This window comes from Eptatretus burgeri, chromosome 5 (genome assembly GCF_056783735.1).
Source record: "Eptatretus burgeri isolate ZD-2024b chromosome 5, Ebu_testis_v1, whole genome shotgun sequence".
Classification (NCBI taxonomy): domain Eukaryota; kingdom Metazoa; phylum Chordata; class Myxini; order Myxiniformes; family Myxinidae; genus Eptatretus; species Eptatretus burgeri.
In genome coordinates this window covers 81878946-81892271 of record NC_140965.1, presented here as the reverse complement: position 1 = coordinate 81892271, position 13326 = coordinate 81878946, and the positions used below count along the sequence as shown (strand labels likewise).

Here is a 13326-nt window from a genome sequence, read left to right as displayed (position 1 = left end):
TTTCCTCTACCGTAAAGGCATCCATTTGTACTCGCGGCTCGACGTGTTCGGCAAGAATCACCAAACGGGCCCTGGACAGCATGACGTTCGGTGTTGGCAGGTGGTGTGGTTGGCGGTTGTGGAAGGAGAAAGGCGAAGGTGGTGGGGGGTTTGCTGTGGTGGTTTGGTTGTTGGGGGGTGTCGTTTGAGAATGGCGGTGAAGCGATGTTTGCGGGGTGGAGTTGTGGAGGTAAAGGTGGTGGCGTTTGAGTTGTTGGCGGGCTTATTGGTCCAAAATAACGATAGAGAAAGAAAAATGGCTAACTCAAAGCGTTGCAGCCCGGATGAATCACACATATTCCCTCTAAACAACGGTTGTGGACTAACTACACATGAACTTATCGATATATCTAACCTGAGGACCTTTATGGTGTATTGCAAATTTCCACAGCCGTAACAATATATATATATATATATATATATATATATATATATATATATATATATATATATATATATATATATATATGTATATATATATATATATATATGTATATATACATGTGTATGTATATCTACACTGTATACATAACCTTAAGCACTGTTTAATTGAATGTATATATTAAAGTTTTAAGACCAATCTTGATAATTTGTGATGGTTTTTCAGTGTGCACAGCCAAGGTATTAAGATTACATTATGGTGCAGTTTATCCACATTATAGCTCCTGGCAAATGACTTTGCATTCTATGGGCTCTGGGGGTTTAGAGTTCACTTACTATTACACACTCTTGCCTTACATGACTGATATTTTATTGTTCATTTGTAGGAGGTCCCTGATGAAAAAAATTATGTTTATGTCTAAATATTTGGATAGAATTGTACTGTATTTTAGAACCGATATTTATAGATTGTCAGATGTTATAAAAAGTGATTTTTCATGTTGAATTTTAAGGTGTTTGTATGGTTGCTTAACAGACTGTTAATCCCATTTTGAATGGTCTGACACTATTAATGAGTATGTGTCCTTCATGTGTATCAAGTGTTCTATATTATTGGAAGTCATTTTTGGGGTTTGGTTGCTAAACACACTGCCCATCACATTTTGAATGTTGTGTTCCAAATGTCTGAAACAAAATATGCTGACAAGAGATGACAACGTCTGTACGAAATTCAATTCCGATGACTCACACAACCAAGGATACCATAGAGACTGTTATCAGTGTTTTTCAGTGAACCTAATCTGCTTGGCCATATCTACTGAATCAAATCCTGAATCATCATAATGAAGAAGAACCTTGTGAAGATCTGAGAAACCATCCCTGGGAATATTAATACAAACGAACTGCAGTTGGAAGTTGTCTGGGGCTCAGTGACGATCCTCAAAAGAGCCCTCGGAACAAAACTTTGAGAACACCAAAACTTCACAGCTTGGTCCATGAATCGTGACCCTCTTACTGAAATGGAGGTGGATATACGTCAACACTTGGGAGGACTCCGTTCTACCTTCTGAAACCCACATATGGAGATACCAACCAACCAACCACACACACACACACACACACACACACACACACACACACACACACACACACACACACACACACACACTTCCCGATTGGTCAGAACCCTTGCAGCAAATGCTGGTGTGGCACAAGAGTTGACGGATTACTTTTCAAGTGAATAGGTAATATATGAAACGAGCTGAGGTACCCAGCATTGCCCAGGATAAATTTCACATGATTTCCCCAATTTAAAATAAAATTTAAGACAAAAGGCTTTTTCTGAGGAGATTGTCTTTCTTGCAATGTTTCTGTTGCTCTGGCTGTTGCATGTCGTTCACGGTCAGATTCAAGGCATAATTGTCTTTCTTGTGAGCTTTCCTGCTTCGAGGCCTCTTTTTTCTGGCTGCTGATGTAGATCTACTCAAATTTGCCTATTTCTTTGGTGGCATGGTAAAGTTGTTGGGATTTTCGAAAACTGCAAAAAAAATCATTGCCACATTAACTTCCTGTAACAATCATTACACACATGACAGGACCTGATGGGGCAGAAAATGATGGGACCGATCTTCGGGAAAAATGCATCAAAATCTGGAATTGTGCCAAATCGAACTGCAGGTACAGTCAAATGCAGTATTGTTGCAGATCCCGTACGCTACACACTCCTTTCTTGGTAGCTCTAGGTCAAATGGTTTTCTTGGTCGTTCTAGGTCAAACAGTTTGCGCTTGCATAAAGGACAGATAAACAGACAGGCCAAAAAATATATATAAGATGATACATTTTGTCAACAAGGGAGACAAAGATCATATTAATTTCAGAATGAAGGAGTTTAATAGAAATACAATGTCAACACATAATATCAACAGATGTGCAAAATAATACATCTCGATTTTACAAGTCAGACTTTGAACAGCAAAAGTTTGTGGCACGGACAATAAAGTACAAGAACAAGCAAGTGTAATGCTCAGGGTAGCAGGCCCAATGTAACTTGTAGCCGCCCCATAGCTCAGACATGTCAATAAAAGATATTAACTGGTCAAAAAACGAAACACCAACTGTGTCAGGCCCACTGCAGTCATGTAGAATGCGAGACAACTTTAATAAATAAACAAACTAGTTTTGTACACGTTTTGTGTTTACTCCATATTATTTAACTGGACAATACTTTCCTGAACCAATGACCATTGAAAGCGATTTTGCTAACCTTGTTTGGGTTCAAATTGTTGAGTATTCGAAGCCTAGTACAGAAATTAAGATAAATTAATCATTACTACACAATCCTGAGCTAATCGTATCCAATGTACAATTGATGATTGAACAACAATTTTTAAGGGAACCTGTTATTGGCACATGTAGCTGTGGAGCCATCAGGTTTCACACTCAGTTCCAGGCAAAGCGATTGCGAGTGCCACCCCTGCACAGTGAGGGTCGAAGTGAGACCCCAATTTCCGTATGTCGCCTCGGCCCACGACTCTTCATATTCTCGATTCCTCGCACAACCTTTAGCACCTGAAAGCTGTGAGGAGGCAGAAACATCCTGAAGGTTGAGTTGTTAGATTAATGACCATTATGAAATCTGGAAATCCTCCAATCCAATATTTTTACATTCACATTTCCTTGTAAAATTAATCACTTGGCATTGTGATGAAATTGATTGTACTAACTGTCCAGGGGATCTTTCCTATCCAAAAGATGGATTGCTAATAAGGCTTGCAAAGCCGCATGATGCAAAAAGAATGACAGATCAGATTCTTCTTCGTTTGTTTGCAGCACATGGCTGTGGGGTAGGATCATTGGCTGAGGGTGCGGCTCTGCTGCTGATGCAATGCCCTCTGCTGGTTCGTGCAGGAATTTGGAATTTGGCTATGGTTCCGGCGATAGCTCACCGACTTCCATGGGATCTTTAACATCTACCAACAAATGCGGGCAGATGAGACAACAGATCAGATGACAAGCTGGCATGAACCAGAATCTTATCAGATCACAATGATTTTCACCGATGCAAAAAAGGCTGTCAAATCCAGAGCCTGACCTGAATGGCTCAAACTTGCTGATGGAGACGAGTCAACAGATACTACTTGCCCTCCCTCGCCAGAGGAGAGGGTATTGCATTTGGGTCTTTTTGTTTGTTTGTCTGCCCAGAACTTTCGTGGTTTTCTCTGCAACCGGTTGTCAGATTGAAACAAAATTTTCAACAAAGGAGCGAATATTCATGCAGAATGTTTTAATAACTATGACGTCATGGGTCTTAATACGTCATAGGTTTTAATAATTATGACGTCATGGGTGTGGCAGCCATGTTGGAAAAACGGAAAACCTTTGGACCTCTGTATCTGAAACCGCACCAAGGAAAAAATTGAAACTTGGCACATAGAAAGTATCCCTTATAGGGAATAAATGTAATTTTTTAAATGATGTTATAGGTGCCTTCATTATACCGTCATAATTACATATGTAGACTGCTACATCCAATCAGTATGAAAAATTTTGAGGGTCATCTATGGATAAATTGGTCCACAGAAAAGAAAAAAATCATGATGTTTTCAGTCACCTGATTCGGCAGCTATATTGTTTTTGAAAGAAATCCTTCAAAAACCTTCTTCTTTGAAATGGATGAACATATCGAGGCAAAACTTTACACATATGACCACCTATCTATGAGAAACAAAACGTTCAGAAAAAAAATCCAGAAAAAAGGCAGTGGCGGGTGCAGCCAGCGTGGGTGCGGACAGTGGTGCATGTGCAGTGGTGCGGGCAGTGGTGCATGTGCAGCAGGTGCAGGCAGTAGTGCATGTGCAGCAGGTACGGGCAGCGATTCAGGTGCAGCGGGTGCAGGCAGTGTCAGAGGTGCAGCAGGTACAGGCAGTGGCAGATGTGCAGCGGGTGCAGGCAGTGGCAGAGGTGCAGTGAGTGCAGGCAGTGGTGGAGGTGCATCGGGTGCAGGCAGTGGTGTAGGTGCAGTGGGTGCAGGCAGTTGCGGAGGTGCAGCGGGTGCAGGCAGCGGCGGAGGTGCAGCAGGTGCAGGCCGTTGTGGAGGTGCGGCAGGTGCAGGCAGTGGTGGAGGTGCAGTGGATGCAGGCAGTGGTGTAGGTGCCAAAATAGAAATGGGTAGACATGAGGTATGGGAGACAGTTTTTGTGGGTGATGAGACAATTAAATATGTAGATTCTTTATTCTGCAGGAAGGATTGTAGACACAGAATTCTGTGTAGTTTTGAAGGAGCGGGAGTTCGGGAAATTGAAGGAAGGGTAAACGATATTGTATCGGGTCACGACAGGAGAAGTTGGTTGTGGTGCACCTCGATGCGAATGATGTAGGGAAAGTTTACTTGGAGGTTTTGAAAAATAGATACAGGACATCGGGTAAGTGGCTGAAAGCAAAGGACATGGCAAACGGGCCTGGGAACTTATCCATTGTTGTGGACTTAGCTGGCGGTAGCGGTCATTTTTAGATGACCCACAGGACTTGAACCGCGTAACTGGAATGGACCCACAGCTTCAACAATTGTTGTCAAGGGTTGTGAGGTCATGTTTTCTGGGATTATTCCAAGTTTAGGAAACAATATAGAAATTATGAGCAGAACAATAGACGTCAACCAATGGCTGGAAGATCGGTGCAGGAAAGTTTTACATTTAAGAAGTAGTGTTAATCATTTAGGGGACAAAGGGAGTGTTTCCAGAATGATGGCCGTATATTAAATAGAAAGGGGGCAACAAGGTTTGCAGTGGGAATTGAGGAAGGAGTTCAGGCTTTTTTAGGTCAGCGTGGGGTGGGGAAGCTATTAAGGAAGGAACAGATTATGTCATTGTGATGAGTAAGGCCAGGCAGGAAAATAGAATTTTAGGAAGGGAAAAGTTAAATTTATTCTATGCAAATGCCAGAATTTTAAATAATAATATGGAAGAGCTTGAAGCCAAAGTGGATAGCGAGGAATACAATATAGTTGCAGTGAGTGAGACATGGTTTAAGGAAGAGACAAACTGAAGGACAGGATTAGAAGGCTACAAGGTGTATCGGTGTGATAGGAAGGAGAGAATAGGAGGAGTTGCAATCTGGGTAAAGGACAGCATTGCATCAAGAGAAAGGGGTGACATTAAGGAAGGAATAAATGTTGAGGATTCTGTGTGGGTAGAGATTAGAGATTGTTAAAACAGTAAGATACTGGTAGGATGCTGTTATAGGGCTCCAGGTGTGAAGGGAGAGGAAGAAGGAGGAGTACATGAAGAATTCAAAGGGCATGTGGTAAGGGAAGAGTATTGATTATGGGAGATTTTAACTTACCAGGGATAGATTGGGTCCAGGAACAGGGAAAGGGCAGAGTAGATGAGGATTTCCTTGTTTTAGTCCAGGATTGCTTTTTAACCCAGTTTATAGATAAGCTCACGAGGAGGAGTGCAGTGTTAGACCTTCTTTTAAGTAATGATCCCGATACGGTGGAGGAGGTGGAGGTCGGGGAGCCCACTCACCCATCTGTCTCTTTCACCCCGAACCCACCCTATCCCTCTGTCTCCCACCCATATCCCTCTGTCTCCCACCCATATCCCTCTGTCTCCCACCCATATCCCTCTGTCTCCCACCCATATCCCTCTGTCTCCCACCCATATCCCTCTGTCTCCCACCCATATCCCTCTGTCTCCCACCCATATCCCTCTGTCTCCCACCCATATCCCTCTGTCTGCCACCCATATCCCTGGGTCTCCCACCCCTATCTCACTGTCTCCCACCCCTATCTCACTGTCTCCCACCCCTATCTCACTGTCTCCCACCCCTATCCCACTGTCTCCCACCCCTATCCCACCCCATCCCACTCCATCCCACTGTCTCCCACCCCTATCCCACTGTCTCCCACCCCTATCCCACTGTCTCCCACCCCATCCCACTGTCTCCCACCCCTATCCCACTGTCTCCCACCCTTATCCCTCTCTCTCCCATGACTCTCCCTCTCTCTAAGCACTCTTCCTCTCTCCCTCTCCCCTTCATCCTTTCCCTCCTTCCTCTCTCGCTCCTCTCCCTCTTTCTCCCCCCCCCCTAATATTCCCATCAGCAAAGTGATGGGTTGTATTTGCTCGTCGAGAATAAGAAAAATCAGTGTGTGTGTCTCCTCCATAACTCCCAAACAATGAAACCTAGTGGCCTTAAACTTTGCATGCATACTAAGGGAACTCCAAGGTCGTAAATGAATGATATTTGGGTGTTTGGGTTAATTTAAACACCCCTTTGAAGATAATTAACGGCCTTATTTAATTATCCTTTATCAAGGTGCATCCTCGGTCACCTTGCTGGGGTCTTATTTCGCCATTATTTTTGGCCTGCTCAACAATGCCTTGATTTTGAACAGGCCGCAATGGTTTCTTCGCGATAAAGCACTCAATTTTCTTTCCACTTTCCTTGCTCATATAATCAAAAGGGTTATCTACACACCCACAAATCACTGTATACATCGCTTTTGTAAGTGCTATAGTTTTCAAATTAGGTGGTTGGAGAGATTTTATGCATTGTATGATGCCATTTTATACAATCTACTCTCACAGACCAATTAAAGTAAATAATCAAATTATAATTTGAGTTTGGAGGATCGGATGACGTGGTCTAAACTGTCAAAATCTGGAGTGAAATCTGAAAATGTTCAGAAACCGGCAATGTTTTGGTCGTTGCGGGTATGTCCAATTACCAGTCAGCTTGCTATCGCTTGCCAAGCCAGCAGTTGCTTATCAACCATTTCATTGGAGTGCTTGCTTGAGTGCTTAAGCCACTTGGTGAGTGCCCTACATTTGATAGCCATATTACGCACTCAGTTCATGTCCCGATTGGAAGGTACAGTCAGCAGTTGCTTCAAGGTAGAGGTGCATTTCAAGGTAGAGGTTGCTTGCTTCCCATTCCCTCTCCTCACACTGCCTTCCCACTTCCCCCCCCCCCACTCATGTTGTCCACTGCCAATGAGGAGGCAGACAGCACAAACAGACGTGGTACAAATGGGTAGATTTGGATTCGTAAAGGTACTCTCCACGTGGTGGTGGGGGGGGAGGTGGGAGTATGCATGCCTGGTTTTTTTTAAGTTTCTTCAACCGTTTTGTTGGAGTGCTTGCTTGAATGCTTAAGCTTCCATGGCGGTAACACGGCTCAGTTCTCCGTGGTGACATCTCCAGAGTTCGAGAGTCAAAATAAATTAGAGGAATATAACGAGTTCAACAAAGATTTGAAAAAAGTTTGCATTAGCTGCAAAATCCAAAGCAATGAACCCCCACACCATGGCAGGATAGTCGAGAGGTATGCACACTCACTCTACCTTGTTTGAATCTCAACCCAGTGATAAACTGTCATCCCAGTGTTCCACAGACATAGTGGTTCATCAATGTGTGTGGCATCGCTCGGATGGATGTTAAACTGGGCGTCACATATGCAGGAATCCCCCTCTCTTCTCTCCCCCCCCAACAATTTTACCAGAAAAGGTAGCACAAATGCCTCCCCTCCTGCTTTTCAAGTGACCAACATCCTTGCTTTACACCCCCCTCCCATCCTCCTGGTATCTGCAAGGTGCATGTGGTCTGCCAGTAACCCCCTAATGGTGAAACTCCCAGAATCACTGCTCACCTCCACTCATTTGTTCATCTTTTTTTTTTAGCCTATCTGCCATACAGCAAGAGATGGGGTTTTGCAAGTGTGTGTGTGTGTGTGTGTGTGTGTGTGTGTGTGTGTGTGTGTGTGTGTGTGTGTGTGTGTGTGTGTGTGTGTGTGTGTGTGTGTGTGTGTGTGTGTGTGTGTGTGTGTGTGTGTGTGTGTGTGTGTGTGTGTGTGTGTGTGTAGGCTATAACCCCTTTATCTTTTATATTTTTTTACTAACTCTTCTGTTCTAGTCTCTCCAGCCTTCTTACCTCTCTGCCCAATCCCCACCGCTCCAGGTCACATGCATATTTACCAGAAACACTTACATTGATACTCTCCCCAGTCCAAACTCAATGCTCAACACAATTCATTTCTTGCACTGGAACCATGTCTGTTGTATCATGCTCTTCGCTCCAAGCTCCAAGTCATGCTGCACCTCCCCCAATGGTCTCTCTCATTTTCATGTATGAGCTTTTCTACATCTGCTGAAATCGTGCCCTTATTTCACCTGCACCTCTCCTCGTGCTGTTGTGAACTCATGCATTCTTGTCCTGTTTTCCTCTTTGCCCCATTCTATGCCCGTTGACCTCCTTTGTCTGCTGTTCTGCTCTTCCATGAGCCTCAACACCTGCATGCTTTATCAACTCCTAAAGATAGGTATTTCTTACATGCTTTATCAACTTAATAACATTCAGTATTCATTTTTCTCCATTCTAGATAAATATCAACTTAAACTTTAAAGATTTGCAATATAACTTTTTAAAGGACAAACAGCAGCCTCTTCCTCTTTTCAGACCTTGTCAAAATGACAAGCTGGTCAAACACTTGGAATATGTCCTTCAATCCTGACAAATCTCACTCTCACTATCTCGCTCCAAAAGGGCCATCTGGCAAACCCTTCCATCTACGTTTCTAACAATCCTCTTGAGGAAGTTCAGGCCCTCAAACGCCCATGTCTCACGATAAGCCATGAACGTTCTTTGGCAAACCACATTCTGACTCTTCTGTTCTTGTCTCTCCACCCCTCTTACCAGGAGACAAGAGTGGTGGGAGAGGGAAGGAAAAAACATGCATCCATGTTTTTTCCTTCACTCTCTCGCCCCTCTTGTCTCCTGCTCCCCTTGTACATTCTGTGTGTTAGCTCTCATACGAGCCTCGACAGTGTACACAAAAATAAATTTTAAAAAAATTCAAAGTTCGCCTCCAAATCCAGTTGCCGTATGGGCATCCTCCATCGTACAAAGTCCTTCCTTGGCACACTTGAATTCTGATTGACCTACAAGGCCTTCATCCACAGCTTGATAGAGTTCTGCTCTACACTCTGGGAAGGCTCCCCTGACTCACACCTTGCTCAGCTTGGCACTGTCAAAACCAAGGCCTTCAAGATCATTGGAATCTCCCACGTTGAGGCTGAGTCTATGGGCCTATCACTTTCGCCGATGGACTCTCTGTCTTCTGCCGCCTCCTCTCTTTTCTTATACCCTCTGCACTTTCAGTGCTTTGTCCCACCCAGGTTTCTGCAGGGCGCACACGATCTATCATTAACCTCCTTCCGATGAATCTATCTAAATCAAGGATCACTGCTCACCTACACCCATTCGTTTCCCCCCCCCCCCCACCTGTGGAACAAGCTTCCATGTTCTCTTCAATCTCATTCTTTCCTCCAGGTCTTCAAGACAGCTGTTCACTACCATCTCAGAACATCCCCAATCCAAAACCATGATATTTTCTTCCCCTGCTATATACCTCTGCCCACCTCAACATTTCCAGTTTTTCCTTTCTGAGGATTTGCTCCTGCATCCATCTTGTACACCCCCTGCAACTTTCCCAACCCTTAATTCTTACCAGCATCCCATGTTTATCCATCTCCCTCGATTTTGTCCCTTGGCCCTGCTGTTGGCGATACCTCCCTCACTTTATGCTGTTCCTTTTGTTCATGTGTCCTCATCCATTCTGTGTTCTAGCTCTTCCACGAGCCTTGACTTTGTTTACCAAAAAAAACGAATACAAAGTTCTCATGGATAATATATAACCAAAGTTTTGATCAGATATGACTGGGGAAAAAGTGCAGCTAATGCACGAGTGATTTCAGTACCACAAGTTTGAATACCACATGTCAGATATATCTGTCTAACATATCACATCCTACATGCATGTTCACTAGCCAGACTCACTTAAGCGTGCACAGATCTTGCCTCAACGTTCGGACAGTCTGTGTGGAGTCCTTGTACTGAGGGACTTTATAACACCTGAAAGAAAAGGTAATGTTTTGGACGATGGAAAATGCAAATCTATACGTGTTATTTATCATATCCTTTTGATATGCTCACTATGTAAAGGTAATTATGCTAAATATACCTTACCCACAATACAGAAATTCCACAACGGACATACTGCAGGTATTGCTAATTGTACAATTAACATCTAACAATTTGGCCAGTGCATCAACAAACATTGGTCTCTTCTCAAAAAACACCCATCTTTTTTCAACGTCCACAATGTAAATAAACCCAGGTAACATTCTTGCATCATTTTAAAGATCATATCAAGGTTTCTCCTCATTATGTTTTCTGGATTTAAACACCGACATTGTAAGCAAAACTATAAACTAGAAAATATAATTTGACTTGAATGTGTCAATGGATATGCCTCTGCTCATGTTAGATGTGAACCCACTGCTACATTTGATCTCAATTAAAGGTTTGTGGGGAGGTTTCAGAGTACTTCTGGTTGACGGTCTGTGTGGAAGTTTCAAAGCTCTGTATGGCAGACATGATAAGTGCTTATTATCCCCACGCTTTTTGAAAAAAAACGGGGGGTATTGTAATCTGCTCCGCACATCTGTCCGTCACACTCTCTCCTCCTAAACCGTTATGATCGGCACATGGCACCAATGTGAAAGAGCAGTATCATATTGGCCCCACCCCATAGAGTGGGGTCAAAAGATCAAATACCAAAAAATGCAACAACGGGAACATTTTAAAACATTTTGTAATGAAACTTTGGGTATGCAATCAGCATTGGGGTACGTATGAAATACGTCACGATTTTTTGGATTTGGACCCTGGTTCTTGCCCCTGGGGGTAGGGACAGTCACAGGGGTCAAATGGGAAAAAAAAACCAATGAACTCAAAATTTGATATTGGGCCATTCCTGGTAGAACCCTTTGCCATCTTTCAACTTTGCATGCCATTGACTCTGCTCTTGTTACCTCTGCCATCAAAGGTGGGCGGAGGTTGTGTTTTCACCCGTTTGTCTGTCAGTCTGCCTGTGTGCGGGATATTTCAAAAAGTTATATACGGATTCGGACGAAACTTGGTGGTTGCGTGTGTGGCAAGGATGAATTGATCAGATTTTGGTGAAGATCCAGATACAATAATTATTATATTAATACGCTAAGCCATATTTTGTGGACGTATCTCCTCCGAAACTGCCAGACGGATTGTCGCCACTTTTGGCATGCAGATGCTCTGTGGTCTAATGTACAGCATAGGCTATGTGAGATCGCACCAGATGGACAGGTTTGGGAATTTTGGGCGATTTTCAAATTTTTACATTTGTTTGCATGGCAACGTGCGACGTCACCACTGAGAGGCGTAATGACGTCATCAGTCATTCGCTGATGCCATTACGTCTGTCGTCGACAGACCGTCACAGCTGAGAGCCATAATGCTACTCCTCGAAAACAGCGTCTGCAATGTAAAACCCTCTTCTGCACATGCTGACTACCTCAGAAGGTGCATTTGACACAAAAAATGTAACAAGAAACATTGTATATAAAGAAATTCTATAAATCAGATGGGGCCAAAAATGATATATTGTTACGGATCTGGAAACCATTCGCATTCACACATACAGTTGACCCAAAGTTTAGTTATTTTGTTAAGTATATGTGGGTAGTTAGAATCTCTCCCCTATGTCTAATGGGAATTTCATGTGTGCACTGCGAGTTTCTTTCGAGTTAGTTTTCTACATCAATCCCCTTCTCTTCTTCAGCGCCATTATGCACGTGTTCGAGGCCACGGACATAATCGGGGGTGAGATCACCTCAGAACCGACTCCACCCAGCCAGATGGAACGTTCCCCTCGTCCAATCGGGGGTGAGATCACCTCAGGGCCAACTCCGCCCCAGCAAGATGGAATGTTCCCCTCGTCCAATCGGGGGTGAGATCACCTCAGGGCCGACCCCGCCCCAGCAGATGGAATGTTCGCCTTGTCCAATGAGTAGAGAAAACCGATCACCGACGCCCCCCGACCAATAAAGAGGCGAGTTACCTCAGAGCGGATCCCTCCACCTGCCCGGGGGGAGGGATAAGAAAGGTGGCGAGCTGTCTGGTCAGGGGTCTTTGGTCTCTTGTCTGCGGTCCTTTTCATGGTTTCGTGGTGGTGGTGGTGGAGGTGTTCCGTGGTGTTCGTGTCGTCGTTCGTGGCAGTCGATAAAACCGCACGAGGCGGCCGGGTACCCGGCCAGACTCTGACCCTCAGCTTGCCTTCCATCCTGAGCTGAAGGGCCGAATAAAGACCCACGAGGTCCATTTCTTTTTGGGTGTGTGTGTCTGTCTGTGGCCAGTCTGATAAGTAGAAATCGTTTAAGTAATTCCATTGTACATTTGCCTACATTCATTTGTGGTTAAGTCTGCTCTGTGTTTCCCTCCCTCTTACATTGTAAATAAATAAGTGTTAAATGTTCCAGTTCGTTGTCTGTGCTTTCTTTCATTGACCCAGTATGGTTCGGGCTTGAGAGTCAGGAAGGCCAATTGTGCCGTAAATTATTATTTGGACCGGCGCAGCTTTGGTAATCTCCGCTCGGTTACGCCGGATCCGAGTCGGTAACAGCGACTCGGTTCGGACAAAGCCGGCCGAGGGTGTGACTTCCCCGGTAGCTAGACCGCGCGGATAATTAGGTAAATTGGAATCAGACAAAAAGACCCTAACCGTGCGGTCGAAATATTGGTGTCCACGGTCCATAAGCGACCCGTCGACTTCAGAGTTATCCAGAGTGACGACATTCAATTCCGGTGTTCGGTGGGAGACGGCCCAACTGCTCCGTCTAGTGGTCATCCTGCCACCGAACCCGGCACCACAACAATATAGCACGATATTTCAAAATGGTGTGGACAGATTCGGATGAAACTTTTTGGATGAGTTTGGTAGGTGACATTAACAAGATAATCATATTTTGGTTTGTGTCAGGTGTTGTAGATTTGGTAAGAGTTAAGGCTGCAGTTATGTAACAGATTCGG

The 13326-nt window shown here is 44.1% G+C and overlaps 1 protein-coding gene across 4 annotated transcripts in view; it reads right to left on the bottom strand.

Moving 5' to 3' along the window:
- Positions 1 to 2288: 2288 nt before the first annotated feature.
- Positions 2289 to 13326, bottom strand: part of LOC147026824 (uncharacterized) — a 117365-nt gene continuing 106327 nt past the window's right edge. For 2 of the 4 annotated variants that reach the window (XM_085882640.1, XM_085882637.1), the window contains exons 6-7: positions 10258 to 10332; positions 2289 to 2996 (exon numbers count right to left, since the gene is read on the bottom strand). In XM_085882640.1, coding sequence (XP_085738766.1) covers positions 2861 to 2996; positions 10258 to 10332 — 211 coding nt within the window. In that variant the 3' untranslated portion in view covers positions 2289 to 2860. The remainder of the gene's footprint in view (positions 2997 to 10257; positions 10333 to 13326) is intronic. The other 2 variants (XR_015058518.1, XM_085882642.1) reach the window with 2 other exon arrangements.